The sequence below is a fragment of the Notothenia rossii genome (genome assembly GCF_949606895.1).
Source record: "Notothenia rossii genome assembly, chromosome: 6".
NCBI lineage: Eukaryota > Metazoa > Chordata > Actinopteri > Perciformes > Nototheniidae > Notothenia > Notothenia rossii.
Window position 1 is genome coordinate 51,096,809 of NC_136909.1, and position 20,413 is coordinate 51,117,221.

At 41.2% G+C, this 20,413-nt stretch overlaps 1 protein-coding gene across 2 annotated transcripts in view; it reads right to left on the reverse strand.

Moving 5' to 3' along the window:
- The window catches only part of LOC307043034 (neurotrypsin), a 158,772-nt gene that overhangs the window by 116,573 nt on the left and 21,786 nt on the right, over nt 1–20,413 (reverse strand). For both annotated transcript variants that reach the window (XM_079687224.1, XM_079687223.1), the window contains exon 5: nt 17,785–17,960. In XM_079687224.1, the coding sequence (XP_079543350.1) occupies nt 17,785–17,960 (176 nt within the window). The remainder of the gene's footprint in view (nt 1–17,784; nt 17,961–20,413) is intronic.

Sequence of the window (20,413 nt, forward strand, 5' to 3'; positions counted from 1 at the left end):
TGTGTATGTGGAGATCCCCCTTTGATTCTATTGGCTCTAATGGTTAAAAAGAGATGTGAATCACCAAAATCCACCAATGGGTTCCAGAGAAACAGCAAAAAAGCCCATTTCCACCCAAATCACCTCAGAGGTGGAGTTCTTTTTGCTAAACCTCTCTAAAAAGGTCAAATGTCACTTGTTTTGCATCAATCTTGATACAGGGTACTTATTAAGCTTTTAGTCTAGCTTACCATCATCCAAGGGTAGTTTTCACTATAAGTAGCCTAAAAAAGAATTTTTGGACGGACACTATAATTTAGAGTTTTTTACTATGTTCAATCTGAATTTTCTTTAAAATAAAAAACATCTATATTGATTCTGACTCTTCTACATCCAACTCACATGTTTATCATTACTTTGAGAAATTTTTTTATTAATTTTCCCCTTTTAGAAGTGTAGTTATTAGGCTTGGGGTCTAACAGGCCCATTGTGCGACTTTTGGAATCGCTGTGCACTTATGTTGCATCACTACGAGGGACATTTTCGGACTTTGAGACATCTGCCCGGGCCGTCGCCGGCGTGACACAGACATATCAGCACGAGACTCACCGTGTTGGCAAAAGACGAGTGTTTAATGACAAGACAGTGGAGCACGAGGTGGTACTGACTGGCAGTAAACATTTCCAGGTTGAGACATTCAATGTAATTATTGACAGGTTGCTCTCAGGACTTATCAAACTCCTGGATGCATACAAAGACATAAATTATCACTTTGGAGTCCTATTTGACATGTGCTGTGATGACACTGATCTCCGCAGATGGGCCAATATTCTCTCCTTGTCATATCCTACTGACTTGCATAAGTCATTAGGAGATGAGCTGATCCAGTTTAGGGCTTTTGTCAGCACAGAGCCAGATAAAACTCCTGCAAACAGACTGCAGATGGTGCTTAAACATGGACTACAGACAACATTCCCCAATGTTTTTGTTGCGCTCAGGATTTTTCTCACACTGCCTGTAACCAACTGCGAGGGTGAGAGGTCCCTTTCACAGCTTAAACGCATCGAAAATGAACTTAGGACAATCATGGCTCAGAAGTAGTACTGTACTTAAAGTGGACCTATCATGCAAAATGCACTTTTGTCAGGGCTCGAGCTTAAGGACGTCCGGTCGTCCCGAGGCCGAAAAAAATAGTGTCGGAGAGGATGAAAAATTATTTTGGGACGAGAGATGAACGGCGATGAAAATGAAACTGACTGCACGTTTTATGTAGCACACAGTTATTAAACCTCCTTGTCAACATAAACACACAAAACATTTAGCAACCCACGAAATACACACACACACACACACACACACAGTACGTAGCTACAGCTGTGCCGCTGGCTGTCAGCCAGTGCCCGCGAATTCCTGGCCCGCAAATTCGCGGGTCTAGCTATGTACTGAGTGTGTGCAGCACCATTTATCTATGATATGGCTCTGAGTGTGTGTATTTCGCGGGTTGAGTGATGTACAGATGTAGCGATTCATTTCAGACAGTTTGAAACGCGAGGGCCGTGATTGGTACGTGATCTGCCCTCGCTCAAGGGAAAACCTCCAGCTTGACTTGAGACCGGCCCCTTGATAGATAAATGTAATTATAATGAAGCCAGGTGCAATGGATCATTGATCCACCAGGGGGTGCAGTGGGGTTCCACACTGGAGCTCATGTGAAATAAAGTGAGATACAGTATGCTGGATATACAGCGGAACTTTGTTAAGATCCATATGTCACGGATATCATACTACTGTGCTAAATAAGAGACATGTAATCATTTACAAAACGTCACCATGTTATTATTTAACAAAATAATTTTGTTATTCGAAAAAAACTAACGGTAGGAAATGCAGCCCGGCTCTCGATTTGTAATCCTAATTTAATCATCATCTTCACCACGATCATTTATATTTATGTTCGCCGAATTGACATGAAATCACTGACACATATGAATATACTGTATTCAACTTCATTAAAAGGTTATTAACGTGCCTAAACTCAGTAATTCACCAAAGATATGTATATTTTAATGGAGCTTCGTCGGTCGATCAGGATCCCAAAGTGTAGCGGAGGGATCCTCATCTGGATGAAGGGTGTTATTTTCCCCATAAGGAACAAGTCGCTGCAAATTATCCCGCTTATTACATGGCCACATTCTCAACAAAGTAACAACATGACTCCTAATATTAATTGAAATGCTTTTATGGATTTAGAAAATGTTTTTATTGATTTAAAAAATAGTTGTATGTATTGATTTAAATTGACATGCATCCGCTAAGAAAAATAGTCCGTTGTTACAGTTTTTTAAACAGTCTGAATGAAACGGCAGCTCTCAGCTGTGTATTTACACAACAAATGGCTCACCAACCACAGCTCTCTCCCCCCCTCCCCCCCTGATCTTTCTTCTCCAGCAGCTAAATTAACAGTAGGTTACTCTGAGTGACCATAGACTGTATGTGACAAGCTTACAGTTAGTGACGTAACAACACCATAAAAGCTACAGGAATAATTGTGATTTATTTATTGTGGCTTTTATGTTTTTAGGTATAAAATGTTATGTAATTCAGGCTTATAGTTCACCCTTCTCTAAAAGCCTTCAACAATGACAATATTCATTATAATTTAATAAATCCTTCCAACACACATTGTAAAAAATAGCCTACTGTAAGTTAAGAAATCATTTCAATATGTACATCAGACCTATTCAACTGGCGGCCCGCGGGCCAGATGCGGCCCAGAACCAACTCCCGAGTGGCCCAGCCTCCCGTAGCCAAATGCCTACACTAGTACAGACCATGAACGCAACACTCCGCGTTGCATAGAAACCACCAGACCACAACGCAGCACGTTTTTTGAAAGTGCATCTAGTGGTGCTAGTAACGGTGGTCCTATGATAGCAACTCTAAAATATGTCTCTCTCAACTCCGAAGCGTAAACAGAGACAAATCGGTCATTGATCTTGTGGAGCAGATCCAAGTCAAGCTGGACCTTTTCGCGACCGACTTGAGCACGGGTCGGATGCTGCATTTTCCGACGTTCCCCAAACACATCACATCTCTGGCACAAATCACGGATGTGATGACAGATTTCATTGCGAGGTTGAAAGAGAACTTTGTCGGTCGATTGGATGGACTTGCTCTGCCCACACAGGTGATGATGGGCTTTGCCAGAGACCCCTTCACTGTTGCAATAGAGGGGGACGTATCAACCAGAGCAGGGGGTTTCAAAGTGTGGGTAGGTGAGCCTCCCCTCAGAGAACATAAGAACAGCCGCGCCCCCCCTCCCAATTATTATTGCTGTTATTATTATTATTATTATTATTGTTGTTGTTGTTGCTATAATGCAGGGGTATTCAATTGCATTTCAAAGAGGTCCAGTAAGAGAAAATGTAATTAAATGCTCTGTTTTCGCTGTCTACCTTCCGCCATTTGAAATTACTCCGACTGTTTCTCTCCTCTTGTCTCGTCTCTGTGTGTGTGTGTGTTTGAATCTATCGTGCTGACTGCACCGATTTGATTGGCTGAGTAGCGTCACCTCCTTAAAACATTAAACAATAACCTTTTAAACCTTTTTATTTTTATGTTTTAAACTTATTGTATAAAACTCCCCCACTACTTGGACTATTCCTTGCACCCCTCTAGAATAAGCCTGAATGGTCTCAACCATATTGCATCAGTAACGTGCACTTGTTATTATAACAAGATCGCAAGGACACTGGTAGCGATCAGAAAATTGAGTGTTCAGTTTGTGTGTTGTGGAACATGCGTGTCCGTGCATGAAAATATACCACACACCCAATTACAATTGCATGTTCAATTCACTACCCTGGAAGTTAATACAGTTGTTAAAGTTGGCCTGTGGACAGCCGTTCTTCCTTGCATGTCAGTCGCCGACACCTTCTTACAGAGGACAGGCACATCTAGCTGCAGCACGACCCGTATATTTCCGCACGCCGTGTTCTCAAGACATATTTTTTTTAACATTTTCAACATGGTGGATAAATCCTTATATGCTCCCGGCAACACACTGAACGTCAACTTTGCCTCCTTATTACACTCACCCCTACTTTAGTGGGAACAAATAGTCTGCGTCTTTGATGCACAGAGGAATAAACGCAGATCATCCTCTGGCGGCAGCCTTTACCGGTACTTGCTTTTGATCAAAGTCAATGCGGAAAACCTGCACTCACACAGGTGAAGGGAATGAGCACTTTTACAGCCTTTTTGGCGAGGTGGGGGAACTCTGTCTCCAAAGACAGCCACAAGTGGGCAAGTGTCACTTTACTCGTCTTTTTCTCGTTCTTTTGTGTCTCACGCTGCGCCTCCCCTGAAGCTCTCTGGCGCCCCCCAGGGGAGGCGCGCCTCACACTTTGAAAATCGCTGAACCAGAGCAAAGGAAGTGGTCCAATGCATCCACAAGGGGAAATATGCACTGGAACTTATTGACATGCAGCGCACTAACGGGCCAGTGAAGTTTTGGAGTGATGTCAAAAAACAGCAGATCCCTAACGTTCAGAAAGTAGCGATCTGTGTGCTCAGTATGTTTGGATCAACATACACATGTGATAAAGCTTTTCACACATGAACTCAATCAAAAGTAGCACTCGCTACTCCCTGACTGACAGCACTCTTCACCAATGTCTTAGGATTGCATTGACATCCTATGAGCCAAAAATCACTCTTGTTCAAAACTAAAAATGTCCCTTCTCCCATTGAGAAAAGTCAGCGATGACAAATCACAAATGAGGTGATAGTAAGCACCTAGTTTACTATAGTAGACGTGTAGTGTAGTATTCATTCATATAGTTACCCGTATCCCTTGTTATGGGTGTGTGCACTGAAGGGTTTGACAGTTCTTTCTGTATTCATTTAAATGCACTTTGTAATGTGGCTGGGTCAAATGTGACCAAAACGTATGATTTGTTTGTTATTACTTGAAAAGTGAAAAAATAGTATTGCTACAGTACTACCTCTTTGTGTTGCATTGGAGCTCTTTAGCTGGTTTTTTTGTATGTGAGGACATTTATTAAGACTGCTATTATTGTATTCAGTAAATGCACTTTGTGATGTGCCTGGTTAAACAAAAATAACCTGAATATTTGACTTCTAAAGCAAACAAATGTAATGCTACAACTGCACTTTTTTTCAGATTCTATTAAATTAATGCTAATTTGTTGTGTTTTTATGCACTTTTTGACCCACCTTTGTTAGATGAACAATGAATAAAAATTGCATGTTTTTCATCGCAGCAATATGTGTTGGTTTAAAATGTGTCACTACCCACTTTTTACAGGCCGCTGAATGTCTGGCCCAGCTGAATTTTGTAGTTATAAAATCTGGCCCAACTGAATGTGTAGTTGAATAGCCCTGATGTACATCTTCTGATGTAACAACAATAACATTATAAATAGTAACATAGCTGAACATGGTATTGCACATTTAGCTTTGAGTGTTACTGACCTGAGATGTTTTTATTACATGAATTAAGGTGACTGAGGCTTTTTAACATACAGGGATGCAAACTCATCAGGTATGAAAAAGGTGACAAGGATCCGAGCCCCCGGCTCCCCCACCCCACGGAATGACAGAGGATTTTAGCAGTCAGAACAACTAAAGCAGCAGTGTTAATAATAACAGAAACGCCAAAGAGTCACATCTAATAGAAATATATAAAAGCATTTATTTTAAATTGTGTAGCAGTCAGTTTATAATTTTGGCAGCACTCTTGAGCATTTTGAAAATGTATTTTCGTGCCTCTGTGCAAGGCTTAAGTCTTTTTATCTTTATAGCCACATGGTGTAAAGTAACTAAGTTCATAAACTCAACAAGTACTATACTTGGGCACAATTTTGAGATACTTGTACTTTATTTAAGTATTTCAATGTTTTGCTACTTTGTTCTTCTACTCCACTACAGTTCAGAGGTATATGGTGTACTTTGACTCCACTACATGTATTTAATACCTTTAGTTACTTCACAGATCTTGATTAATTAAGTGAAATATAATCAAGTGTTAAATCAGACTTTAGTTCCACCTGGAGTAAATCCACAAGCTACCCTGCAGTATACAAAGTCATTCAAACTAGCGGCACCTTTACCAGCTTTGAGAACACTTTCATGATCAATCATTATAAAACATATCATATATATTATTCTGAAATGGACCAATCTGCACAATGACTACTTTTACTGTCGCTACTTTCACTATATTTTGATGATAATACTTTTCTACTTTTACTTGAGGAAGATTTTGAATGCAGGACTTTTACTGTAACAGAGTATTCCTACACTCTGGGACTATTACTTTTACTCAAGTACAAGATCTGAGTAGGCCTACTTCTACTTTTACTCAAGTACAAGACCTGAGTACTTCTACTTTTACTCAAGTACAAGATCTGTGTGCTTCTACTTTTACTCAAGTACAAGACCTGAGTGCTTCTACTTTTACTCAAGTACAAGATTTGAGTACTTCTACTTTTACTCTAGTACAAGATCTGTGTGCTTCTACTTTTACTCAAGTACAATATCTGAGTACTTCTACTTTTACTCAAGTACAAGACCTGAGTACTTCTACTTTTACTCAAGTAGAAGATCTGAGTACTTCTACTTTTACTCAAGTACAATATATATATACTTATACCACCTCTGTTTATAGCCTATGAAAAAAAACTATTAGAAACAGAAGGCTAAAGCTAACGTTAGCAGATAGTGACAATGTATGCTAGCTAGCTAGCTAGCTCAACGATTCCTTAAATAATATTGCCACGGAAAAACTTTTCAGTTCACATCACGCTCTGCCGCTCCGACAGGGAGCTCTGCTCTGAACACCTGAACGGCCCGTTCTAACAGCTGTTCACCAGCGGTCCAGTCTGTGCCACAGTGACTCCGGACGCACAGTTAATATTAACGAACGCACCCGTAGGTAATGTAGCTGCTGAAGCTAGACCATCATCTCGGAGCAGCAGAGTCTTATTATACATCCATGAGCAGAGCCGACAGGCAGGAAGACTCGAGCACACAGCTCTTACTTCATTATAATATATAAAAAAAGAACACCATGCGTGTCATGATGGCACATAACAGCTCACGGCCGCAGATTACTCCGGGTCCCAGCCCCCCCATACCCCAAAAATATTTGTATTGCAGATCTACATGAATCACACAAACGACTTATTTTGGATTCAAAACGGCGAATTTCGCCGAAAGGTGACAAGTTTGCATCACTGAACATAGACAGAGCACAACTGAAACATAACATCTGAGATGTAACAACATAATACACTTTTTGGGGATGCTTGGGATGTGAGTGAGGGACACGGCTTAGAACGGGCGTGTCGCCTGACAGGAAAGGAGAGTGTGTGCACCAGTCTGCCTTGATCTATGAATTCATGTCCGTGACACTCACTGCTGCCCAAAGCTGTTTTATAGAAGGAAATTCCTTCACTTCATGAAAGTGTTTTAACCACACACACCTCTACATACACATGACGGTTGTTATTTTCCCCATAAGGAACAAGTCGCTGCAAATTATCCCGCTTATTACACGGCCACATTCTCAACAAAGTAAAGACATGACTCCCAATATTAATTGAAATGCTTTTATGGATTTAGAAAATGTTTTTATTGATTTAAAAAATAGTTGTATGTATTGATTTAAAAAATAGTTGTATGTATTGATTTAAATTGACATGCATCCGCTAAGAAAAATAGTCCGTTGTTACAGTTTTTTAAACAGTCTGAAGGAAACGGCAGCTCTCAGCTGTGTATTTACACAACTAATGGCCCATCAACCACAGCTCTCTCCCCCCCTCCCCCCTTGATCTTTCTTCTCCAGCAGCTAAATTAACGGTAGGTTACTCTGAGTGACAAGCTTACAGTTAGACACAACACTGTCATTGCAAGTGACCCTCAGTTAGTTGACTTTTATGTTCAACTGCTAAATTCGTTACTGATAAAAAAGGGCTTCTACTGTACCTAATTACCTTAACACTAGAACCGCCAGAGGTTTTTGTATAGGCCTACCTAAACCCGTCAAATCCCGCTATTAGAATGCAATTTTTAACAACAAAGGGTGCTACATAACACACTTTCAGGAAAAGTCACGGACTGGGAGACTTTAATATTTTATTGAAAAAAAGTTACATTGCACACACACAACACACATCACACAAATTGACCCGATTGGCGGTTCTAGTGTTAAATAAACTCACTAATTAATGAAACTAGTTCAATACGCATTATTCTTATCATTCTTTATGTGCGCAGAAATAGTCTTAAAATCAGATCTGTTTTTTAAATGAAATCTGACGGCAGGCAGTTAGCTCTGATCACCTATGATAAATGCACCGCACCTAATCGCTGGCCATTCAGCCACAGACACTGTTCGAAATGGGGGGGAGCTAGGGGGAGCTTGGCTCCCCCGAAGAGGGAGGGAGCTCCCCTGAAGGCCGACTTTGAGATAAATAGGGGGAGCCCAAAACAATCGTGCATATTTGTGTCACACAGATTAGAAATGTTGAGTTTCTGTAAATAACAGTTCTTGAAATAAATAATAGTTATTGTTCATTACAGTTTCTGAATATTTGTTTTATATTTGTGAATATGTCTGGGTGTTGCCATCTGTACGTGGCGGTGCTGCATTCTTACTTACGTTGCTATGGTTATGGCGGTGATGCCGGCGCGGTATTTGAAATGTTTATATTGATATTTTTTTAACTCTGGCTGTGTAATAAAAAAATATGGCAAAACGAAAACAGCCAAGCGTCACAGCTTTTAGATTCACAAGCAAAGAAGCGAAGGAGTCTAAAAATGACAACGTGAACGGAAAACAACTTTTAGTTGGCCGGCTGTAAGCGGCGTTAGGGTCGAGCTTGACAGCTCCACACCGAGGGAGACGCCTGCCGATGCGGAGCCTGAAGAGGCTTCAACAACGGCCACATCCGCCGGCATAGTGACACCGTCTGTATTAGTAGAAGAGTGTTTTTATAGCAATTGATTGCATCCGCGCTGCTGCGCCAGTCAACAGAGCGTGCGTGTGACATATTTAGTAGCAGGATGTGCTCTGAAAAATAGGGCTCCCCGAAAGCAAATGGGTAATTCAAAAACTGACAGAGCTCCCTCTATACAAATCAAACTGTAGACGGTGTGAAAGCACCTATTGTTTTAAATAATGGTCGGAATGTGACCTGTGAGCCTTCTCAATTACCATGGGACAGCACATTCTAAACTAAAATGTTCAATCAATAAAGTAACATCTTATCTTATCTTAATAATATATTCATATTAATAATAAATCATACAGTATGTGTCCGAAAGGGAGCAGGAGGAAGCAAACACAAAAATATACTGCATATTAAAGCAAACGATTGTAAAGGTTAAAGTATGAGCATAACAAATAAAGAAGTGTAATGTAAACATTTACATTATGATTATTTAATATATAAAGACTATATATTATTGAATTACAAGATTAGATATACTTTAGTTGATCTAAAATATTGATGTGTTCAAATGCTCTTCAAAACACAACTGAAAGTCCATGAAACTTGTCTTTCTGTATTTGTGAATGAAGCGCCATCTCCTGGTTAAAACCTGAAATTGAAAATCTGGCAACGCCCTCTTGGAAAATAGTGGGAGGGCTTAACATTCCTCTATACTGGTCTTTGGCAGGTAGTAGGCAGGAAGCTGTAAGCTGGAGTCCGAAATTCAGTGCTACATCTGTACTCTGACAATGGCATCCCGTGGAGGAATTCTGAAATGTTTTACCGTTACATCACAAAAACGCACAGCAGAACCAGACCCTGGAGCCCCGGCCTCTTTATTTACTTACTCCTCTTCATCCCCTATGGGTAATAACAAGGCTGAGATGAGAACCCTCCATCGTATTTAGTCCTTAGAAATATGCTGCGCCTTTCCCCATGTAGGGGTGGGTACCGAGCCCCGGTATTAAACGGTCCCCGGGCCGGAATTATTAAAGACAGTGGTAATGTTAAGCTCCGAAGTTATCTGACTTTTTATCGGTACTGGAGACATTTAAAGAATATATGTCATATGTATTATTGCTACATAAACATTATATGGCAGTTTTAGTTTCGCCAACTCCGTTTCTAATATGCAATAAGACTACAACATGCGCCTATGATGTATTTTCAAGCTTTCTAATCCAGACGAGATCTCTCTCTCCCGTCTGTGTGCGAGGGGGCGGGGCAGTTTGTAAAAGTCTCCTGACTGTGTTACAGACTGTCATCCTGGTTAGTGGTTACTCTGGGTTCTGTCTTCAGGACAGAGTGTTGGATTTTCTTGTTAATTGGATGGGACTTGATTGGATTCAATATTAGAGTAATTTTCTAATTTGTGTGTTTGTTTAAATATATTTGGCCTTTGTTTATGTGATTGACTGATTTACTCAAATAAAAAGGTTGATGAATTTTCATCTAATGATTTGTATGATGTTTTATTTATGTTAAAGCTCACTTTGAATAATTCTGTAGAAAAACTAATATTTTAAATTTCGGGACGGTCCACATTAATTTCGGGACGGCTTAGATTGTATTTCGGGACGGTTCCGGGAGGATGGTGAAAAAAGTTAATCGAGAGCCCTGACTTTTGTATATCTTTTATACATGGATATGTGTCCCTGGTGTGTCAGGGAACTCACCAAGTATCAGAAAACACAACCCTCTCGCTTTTCCTCCATACCCAAAAATCTAAAAATGGGGCTGCAACGGATCTGATACAGATTTGAAATATCTCTGACGTCAGAAACGAGGAGCTCCGCCTATATGGCCAACTCTGCACCTATCAGGGGAATGTGGGGGTGGGCCACGGCCGGCCATTGCCGCTCGAAAGCGCTGGAGACGCTGTAGTACATATGCCAGGCCTGTAGGTGGCGCTGTAGTCTGCCACAAAAGCAGCGAAGAAGACTTCCCGTGCATGGTTGCCCTTCTGTTTATTCTCCGCTGTGGTTCTTTTTCTCCCTCCCCGAGGCAAGCGTTTGCTCCTGCTGCTGTAATTCAATGCAATCCCTCCCCGTCGAGGCAAGCACTGTAATTATCTCCGGTTAGTCCACCAGCAGATGACAAACACCCACCTCTCCGCCTCTTCCAAGGAACGAGGGGACCGTGCGGCAGAGTTTCAGGTTTTCTTTCGTTGGTCAACATGTCCGTTAAAGTTTAAATCTTCCGGACAAAATTAGAAAAGTGCTGGTCAAAGCTCTTCTTTGTTATTTACTGCGCTTTAAAACAAATGAATAATGACTCTAAATAATCATATATAAGAATAAAACAAGGAGGATGGAGATCTCTTTTTCTCCCCCTCTTCTGACTTGATCAGAGCATGCTCCCCTCTCCTGCAGGGAGGCTTGGTCAGCTGCAGCTCATTTGCATTAAAGCTACGTCACAGAATCAGCCCCCTGCAAAAACAGGGCTGGAAAAGAGCAAATAGAGCGAAATGAGGCATGGCTAAAATGCAGGATCTGTTTGGTATTTTGAAAAAAAATATATATTTATATACTTTATATAGGTATGGCCCTACAATATATTGTTCAAATATAGCATGATAGGTCCACTTTAAGTAACATTTTTTGGTACTTGTACTTCACTTGAGTACTTTCCTGTATGCTTCTTCATACTTCTACTTTACATTTTGGTAGCATTTACTCCACTACATTTCTTTACAGATTTAATGACTAGCTAATTTGCAGGTATGGATTTATAATACAAGATATGAAGCAACTTATGAATCATTATATATTATTATGTTTAAAAGCAACTCAGCAGAATATCACGTAATTTAAATAATATCTACCTTTAGAAAAGGTAGATGCACGCTCTGTTGCAAACAAGGCTCACAATTTAAATGACTTGTTTGTAAGGGAGAATTTGTCCTTCTTATTCCTGACTGAAACATTGCAACGGAATATGGAATTTATCCATCTAAATGAACTGTGCCCAGTTGACTGCTCATACATTGGCACTCCACGTCTGTCGGGCCGCGGTGGTGGTCTCGCTGTTATCTGGAAGAAGCAGTTCTCTTGCCAATTGGTTAGCTCAGAACCTTTCATTACATTTGAACTACAGGTGACTAAAATTGGTGGGCAAAAGCCATTTTATTGTGTTTTAATTTATCAACCTCCTGGTCCAGAAGGTCAGTTTTTAATTGAGTTCACTGACTTTCTTACTTCTATTATCAAGCTGGACGAAGTGTTATTAGTAGGTGATTTTAACCTGCACATTAATGATGCCACAAATTCTGTAGCCACTGAATTTCTTAATATTACTGAATCTTTTAATTTCAAGCAACATGTTTCTAGCGCCACTCACGTGGATGGTGATACCTTAGACCTTGTTTTTTCTCTGGGACTAGATGTTGATCACATCCGTTGTGAGGATCTACTGATCAGCGATCATAAATGTATCTTCTTTAATCTATCTGTAAAAACCGACCCCATGTACCTCAAAACATCATTACGTTGTTCACGCATTATTACACAGAGTACAGCTGATCAGTTCGCAGCTCACTTTTGCTGTGATAATAACACTAAGGCCCCGGCCACTGAAGGATTATTTGAATTATTTGAAGTATTAAAGTAACGGGGTATGACAGGAAAGTAAAATCTGGTATATTCATTTTGGTGTCACCTTATATATGTTCATGTGTGTTAAATTTGAAGGGACAAAGTATCCTTTCCTCCCCCAATATATTGAGGTGAATTCTGTGTGTTTAGAGAGAGATGGGAGCAGGGGACCTCCTTATTTGGGAATAAGACCAAGGCTCTGGAATGCTTCCCTCGTAAAAGAAGGGGGTGCGTGACACAATCTTGTAGCAGATGTGTATGTGTTTTCATTGAAGTAAATATAAATGCTACATGATTACTGGTCAACTATACCTCTGTTCTTATTCTTTCATGTGTGGGTACTAAATGGCTACAAACATTGTGGAGAAATTAGCTTAAACATCTTTTATTACTCTATATGAAATGGAAGCAGTTTTTATGACAGGGACGAGAGAGTTGGAGGAGGGTAGCGCATTCCGAGGAGTTTCAGCATGTCAATTGTCAGGGGAATCGACTTGTTTTCAATAGAGGTGTGTGGTTGGTTATTTTGTATTAATAATAACAGTATGTGTAAAGGAAGCTGGAAATATACAATGTGAAACCTTTTATTTGAAGTAAAGATGTGAACAATAGCTCAAACAAATGGAGGGGCTATAGGACAAATGAGTGTGTTCTCCATAGGTAAGCCTGTGTGAAGTTTGACTATTTGAAAAGCATCACTAATACTGCTTAAGAGCATAGGTAACGTGTTCCTCGTTATTATTGATAGGAAAGTAATTAACATGTATTACGTATATTTAGCCAACTATAACAACTATATCTTAAAACATACTTTTAACTTGTGTGTGGTAACCTGAAGGGGGGGGGGGGAGATGGACCCAGGGACAAAGGGCCATAAACGGGGTGGGGGGCTGGCTACAAGATGTGAGCGGGGTTTCTTCTGCTGTGTCGCACTGATTGGGTACGACAGGCCATGTCTTGGTCTCTGCCAATAAGATGACCTCGGGGGGAAAGCCCGCTCACACCCCCTCCTGTGTTTTTAGTATGAAACACTGTGTTTTCTCGGGGTTCATCCTCTTTTTCTTCAGGCTGACCAGGAGGGTAGGACAGAAGTAGAGCAGGAAGTACTTCCTTTGTCTTTGTGTTTGTATGTGTATTTTGGGTTGTTACTGTATATCATTAAAGCAAGATTATTGTTTAACTTGTATTCTGGTGTTTCTTAATCCTTCCTTTTTTACGAATTCACCCAGCTTAGCAAACGACACGCGGAGACGAGGTTGGTTTTCAACATCCTCCAAATCTCCAACACCACACGACGACGCATACGGCTAAACGCATAGGATTAACGCAAACGCAATCGCAAAAAAGCTTCCGTCCACACGCATTGTTCACCGGATAGTGTCTGTCCAAACGAGACAGCTCCGTTTAGCTCCAACCGCTGGAGAAGCTGCAGTACATATGCAGGAGCCTGTACGTGGCGCTGCAACTTACTCCACAAAAGCAGCGAAGAAGCATGGTTGTCATGGTTGCCCTTCTGTTTATTCTCCGCGGTGGGGGCCGAGGGAACCGGGCAGAGTTTATCGCTAGTCAACGTGTATTAAAGTTTTAATCTTACGGACAAAATTATAAAAGTGCCGGTCATAGGTCTTCTTTGTTATTTATTGAGCTTTAAAACAAATGAATAACGACTATATAATACAATAGTAAAATACACGGAGCCTCTCTTTTTCCTCCCTCTCTTCTGACAGCGTCAGTGTCTGTCTCATGCAGCAGCTGATCCAGGAATGAGTGACCCGGCCGACAGTAAAAATAAACATATTTATAACTAGTTTAGGTAGTTTGAGAGGTAATAGCTAAGGGTGATGATCTGACTTGAAGTGTGTGTTTTGCTCCGTTAACCGCTGCATCACAGCGGGAGGAGCTGCAGGTGAGCAGAGCTGCGTGTCTCCGTCCTGTCAGATTAGACTTAAATTGCGTTTATGTCCATATCGAGAGAAAGATAAATAATCTGAATTCAGTGTGCAGTTTACTTTGACGCGGGGCGAGCAGCAGAGATGGGGAGAGGCGGGGCTATTGCCTCATCATTATCAGAAAATGATCGTATAGGGCGTACGCACGGAGCCGTTGGACCCCCCGGAGCGTTGCGTATGCCGTTCTATCCACCTTGGGACCCGTTATCGTTTCCGCAGTTGTTTACTGTCATATTCGGTCGTCCTCGTGTGGCCGAACGGTCTATATGACACTAAACAGTAACGCAAACGACCGTTTTCGTCCTCGTGTGGCCGGGGTCTAACATGATCGATGTAGAGCTTTTAATACAGTCTTTTAATCAGCATTGCTCCACATTGCTGGACATAGTGGCACCACTAAAGGATAGGACTAGAGCTATCTGCAATACTTCTCCATGGATAAAGGACGCTGTCTGCTGCCTGAGGCGGAAGTGTCGCAGGACAGAACGACTATGGAAAACCACTGGGCTGGAAGTGCATCGCCTTTATCTCAAAGATTGTCTTTTAATGCATTAGTAAAAGAAGCCCGGACTGCTTACTTTGCTAAGTTAATAACTTCTTCAAAGAAAAATCCCAAGATCCTATTTGAAACAATTAATAACATTGTTTCACCACCACTAACTACATTACCAAGTCTTGGGAATAATGACTGTTACAAGTTCCTTATCTTCTTTGTAGATAAGGTAGCATGTCCAGTATTAATCCTGGGATTTCACTGCCCAACTTTAGCCCCTCTCCATCCCACTCTGTGGTTGGCTCCTTTGAACCTATCAACTCACAAGACCTGATAGATTTAATTAGGAAAATGAAGCCATCTTCGTGCCCCCTGGATGTTATACCGACTTCCCTATTTTTAAAAGTTTTACCAACCATTTGCAGTGCTGTATCAACTATTATTAATACTTCCTTTTCTACAGGATGTGTCTCTTCCTATTTTAAACATTCCACTATTCAGCCCATATTAAAGAAAACTAATTTAGATCCAGCCTTGCCCGTGAACTACAGGCCTATATCTAAACTACCCTTTCTCTCAAAAGTTCTAGAGAAGGTCGTGGCCAACCATCTCACTGATGCACTGGAGAGGTACAATATTTACGATAAGTTCCAGTCAGGTTTTCGGAAAAAGCACTCCACTGAAACGGCTCTCCTGAGTGTTTCTAACGACATCCTGATGGCTTCTGATTGGGTGATTGTTCTGTTAGTACTTCTTGACCTAAGTTTGGCGTTTGACACTGTAGACCACCATATCCTGATCAAGAGGTTACGTGACTGGGTGGCCATATCTGGTTTGCATTAGACTGGTTTGCATCATATCTTGCTGATAGAAGTTTCACCGTCTCGATTGGACTTTGTGTCAGACTCCTCTCCACTGTCTTGTGGTGTCCCGCAGGGCTCGGTCTTGGGACCTCTGTTATTCTCCCTATATTTGCTACCCTTAGGACAGATCATAAATAGTTTTAACATTACATATCACTTATATGCGGACGATATCCAGCTCCACATTTCATTCAAACCTAGTGAGGCTTTTAGGATATCAAGACTCTTAGAATGTCTCAGCGCCATTAAGTACTGGATGGCAGATAACTTCTTATAACTCAATGCTGATAAGACGGAGGTTCTGGTTGTCCACCAGAAATTATTACGCCCTTGATTCTGAAAAGTCTTGGACCATATTCCTCTGCTGCCAACTCCAAACTACGCAACTTAGGGGTAATATTTGACCAACCCGCATCGTTTGATACCCATGTTAAGCAACTGACGAGATCATGTGTCTTCCACCTACGAAATATTAGCAAACTGAGATCTGTAGTTTCAACACCTGACCTAGAAATGATTATCCATGAATTTATTTCATCTCACATTGATTACTGCAACTCGTTGTTTTCCTCTCTCAGCTTGTCTGCCCTTGGTCGTCTGCAGTCAGTCCAGAATGCAGCTGCAAGTCTTCTATCCCGGTCAAACAAACGGTCCCACATTACCCCGATACTCAGATCACTTCCCTGGCTCCCTGTAGCTTATAGGATTAAGTTAAAAATCCTCACTCTCACCTACAGATCTTTGCACGGTCAGACTCCTGCTTATGTGGCCCACTTAATTCACCCTTATACATCAGCCCGCCCACTCAGGTCTCACAGGCAAAATGTACTGTCTGTCCCACGTACCCTCCTTAAGACCCGCGGTGATCGAGCGTTGGCAGCAGTGGCTCCTAAATTATGGAATGCTCTGCCTGCTCATCTACGGTCTGTGGAGTCTGTTGACTCTTTTAAAACTATTTTAAAGACATTCCTGTTTGGTCAGGCGTTTGGGTAACCGGTGTGCTTGATCTTATTCCATTTAATACTATGTTTTTATTTTTGTTTGTTTTAAATGTAAAGTTTTATTTTATTGTGTTTTTTTTGTTTCTTAAGTTATGCTCTGGTGCTTTTATGACTTCTTAACATGTGGGTTCATTGATCATTGTACGCCTCCTATATGGATGTCTTGTTTTGTTAAGCACTTTGTGACTTTGTCTGTGAAAAGCGCTTTATAAATAAACTTTACTTACTTACTTACTTTACCAAGTGCAACATTGACATTAATGAATTAATAATTATAATACATAAATGTAATCTTTTTTAATCTGATATGGGCCATACTGGAAACTAATCATTTGTACTTGAAACGTGTGCAATGCCTTAAAGATCTCCTATCATGCTATTTTTAGGCATATATTACGGGTATCAGATATATAAGAATATGTAAAAAAAATGTCTTTGATATGTTTTGCTCAAAATACCAAACAGATCATGCATTTTAGACATCCCTCATATCCCTCTATTTCAGCCCTGTTAGAGAATGGCTAATTCTCTGCTGGCCCCGCCCCCTTTTGAGCACCAGGCACACTGTGAGTTCTGTGACGAGCTATCTGCTCTGCTCAGATGCAGCTAAATGCTGCCGTGATTAAATGCCATATCATACCATATATATATTGTGCATTTTTTCTTAATGGAAGAAATACGATGATTTTAAAGTCAATACAATCATTTCGCTTAATTTTGGGAGTCAAGTCTTTAATACGTTTAGTATGTGTGATAAGCCTTCGGGCTACTCCCCATTTCCCCATTATGACCGCCTCGCTGCACATTATCCCTTACTTATTTATATCCACAATATACACCTGTTAGTGTTCATCAGTGATGGATTTGTTTGAATAACCTGAGGTCTCACCTTCAGGTTCAGCACAAATCACCCCTGCTTCGTTACCATGGTTGCAGTCGCTGGTGACAAACTTCCTGCTCCGGCACTCCATTAGGGAATTCTCATTACCACGGCAACCCAGACGCTCATAGTGGAAGATGGTCCCCGGGCCGAAGTATGAGTGCTGCAGCGCTGTGCCGATCTCACTGCAGGGACAGAGACACACTCACAGTTAGAAAGACTTCACAGTATTATACATATGTACATATTAAGCTTATTGCAATCACAGCACTGTCCTTGGGTTTATGAAAGGCACTATATAAGTTATCATTTGTATGAGCCATTTCAATTAAGTGTTCTGTTTGGGTTGAAGTCATCAACGATTGACGTTGTTCACTGTGTGCCATTGGGTGTTGCTGTCCTATTACCTAGGGCAGGGGTTCCCAACCTTTTTCACCCAGGGCCCCCCTAAATGACTCCTGTTGGAATTTGCGACCCCCCAAAACTTTGAAACTTTAATTATCGCTGTTGCTGATCTGCCCCCCTGCCCGATCTGTACTGTGCATGTGCGAGATGGTCTGCCATACTGGACAACTCCGTACGGCAACCCAACTAGGACACTTGACACAGTGGCGTTTGCCAAAGCACAAAAAGAAAATGGATTTAACTTCTGTTTGGCAGTTATCATACTGAATAAATATTTACTGTGAATGTATGCAAAAATGTATGGCATATAGCTGTCTAACAGAAGTTAAATCTATGTTTCACTTATTCTGACAATGTACTTAACCCAATAAAAAGAGTTGTTAAATAAAAGTGAAGTCACGTTGTCATAACAATAACTCATCTCTCCCGGTTTTTTTGTGTTCTTTTTCTGCTTTGCCAAACACCACTGTGTGAAGTGTCCTATTACAGTTGCCGTATGTAGTTGTCCAGTATGGCGGACCATCTCGCACATGCGTAGTACAGATCGGGCAGGGGGGCAGCTCGGGTAGTGACAGCCGTGCCTGGTAACAGCGGAAAGTTTAAAAGTCTCAAAAATGCTACAACTACTGTCACAAACTGGATGAATGTGAAGTATTTCATTAAAGGAGGACGAAAGCGTAATGAAGGAGCACTATTGGAGTGACTGTATTGGTTATTGGACTCAGGATTAATGAATTTGGATGCCCGCTGTATCAAGAAATTAAAGGACGGCGCAAGTGGAAACAATTCACAAAGGGATTCAACTGTTTAAAATACATGCTCAAAGTAAGCCGGATTTTGGCGATGTGTTTATGTGGATTCAAAAATCGTAAATAATCTACAAAATGGAGGAGACCGATCTGATCGGAGCAACTGTGACAAATAATCCAACTGAAACCGGCACTTTACGTGCAGAAGAAACATTTCTATTAAAGAAAAAAATGATACATTTCTGTCTTTGTATGCTTTTATTAGCTACTAACTTGCAAACGTATGCATCATAATTATTTCAAATGAACAGGACACTTCAAAATAATAGACTATGTCAAAATAATAGACTATGTCTAATAAAAAAATGGTAATATGGTGGCATAGGCCTGTATAAAACAAAAATGAAAAACTGGCATATTAAGCAGGTAAATCAAATGCTTGTCTGCCATGGAACAGGTAGCAGAGAGAAGACAAGGTTCAAGTAGGTTCATTAATGTGAACCTTGGGCTTGCACGCCCGCAGCCAGGGATGGAATGTCCGGTGTAATGTGAGTGACAGCCAGTCTAAAGTCGTTGTGAACGTCCAGTGTGTTGCGTGCTTTTGTTTTGATGGCAACAAGTGCGCTGAAGGCTGTTTCTGATAGATATGTCGTACTGAATGGGAGTATAATCCTGGTCGTGGCATGCAGTGTGAGCTTTGGAGCGAGGCTTGGTCCTTTGACAATCCAAAACTTTTTTAATCCTTTTTCCTGGAAGTATTTCTTTGACAGCGAGTCAGCTTGTATGTCGGTGAGCTCATCTTCGCAATCCAGGTATTCCACATCCTCAACTTTGGCAATAAAGGGGTCTAAAACCCACAATTCCTTGGAGACATACTCGTCTATGTCAGCGAACCATGATTGCATTTCCGTTTGCAGTGCGTTCATATGGCGGATGAACTCGCGACGTACAGACACAGGCACCGTTTCAGGATTGTTTTGGGATTGTTTCAGCAGTAGTGGAAACTGTTGCAGCTCCCCCCTCTCCATTTTCCCGACCCTGTACTCCAGTTTGCGCACAAATGCATCGAGCGCCTCTTTACATTGGAGAATGTTGGACTCCACGCCTTGCAGACGCTTGTTTGTTTCATTGTAGAGACCGAAGATGTCGACCAGGTATGCTGTTTTAATCCAGAATGACTCAGTCACTTGCTCTGACAGTGCGCGGTTACGAGTTTGTAGAAACTCTTCAATTTTTTCCTTCAGTTCTACAAAGCGTGCCAGCACTCGGCCGCGTGAGAGCCAGCGCACCTCGGTGTGCAGGAGAAGGGTTTGGTGCGCTTCATCCTCGCACAAGTCTGCGAATAGACGCTTGTTGGTGGGGCGACCTTTGATGAAATTTACTATTTTAACAACAGTTGAGAGTGTTTCGCTGAGGTCTTCTGACAGTTTCTTGCTGGCCAGGGCCTGGCGATGTATCACACAGTGAAATATTGTGCAGTGTGG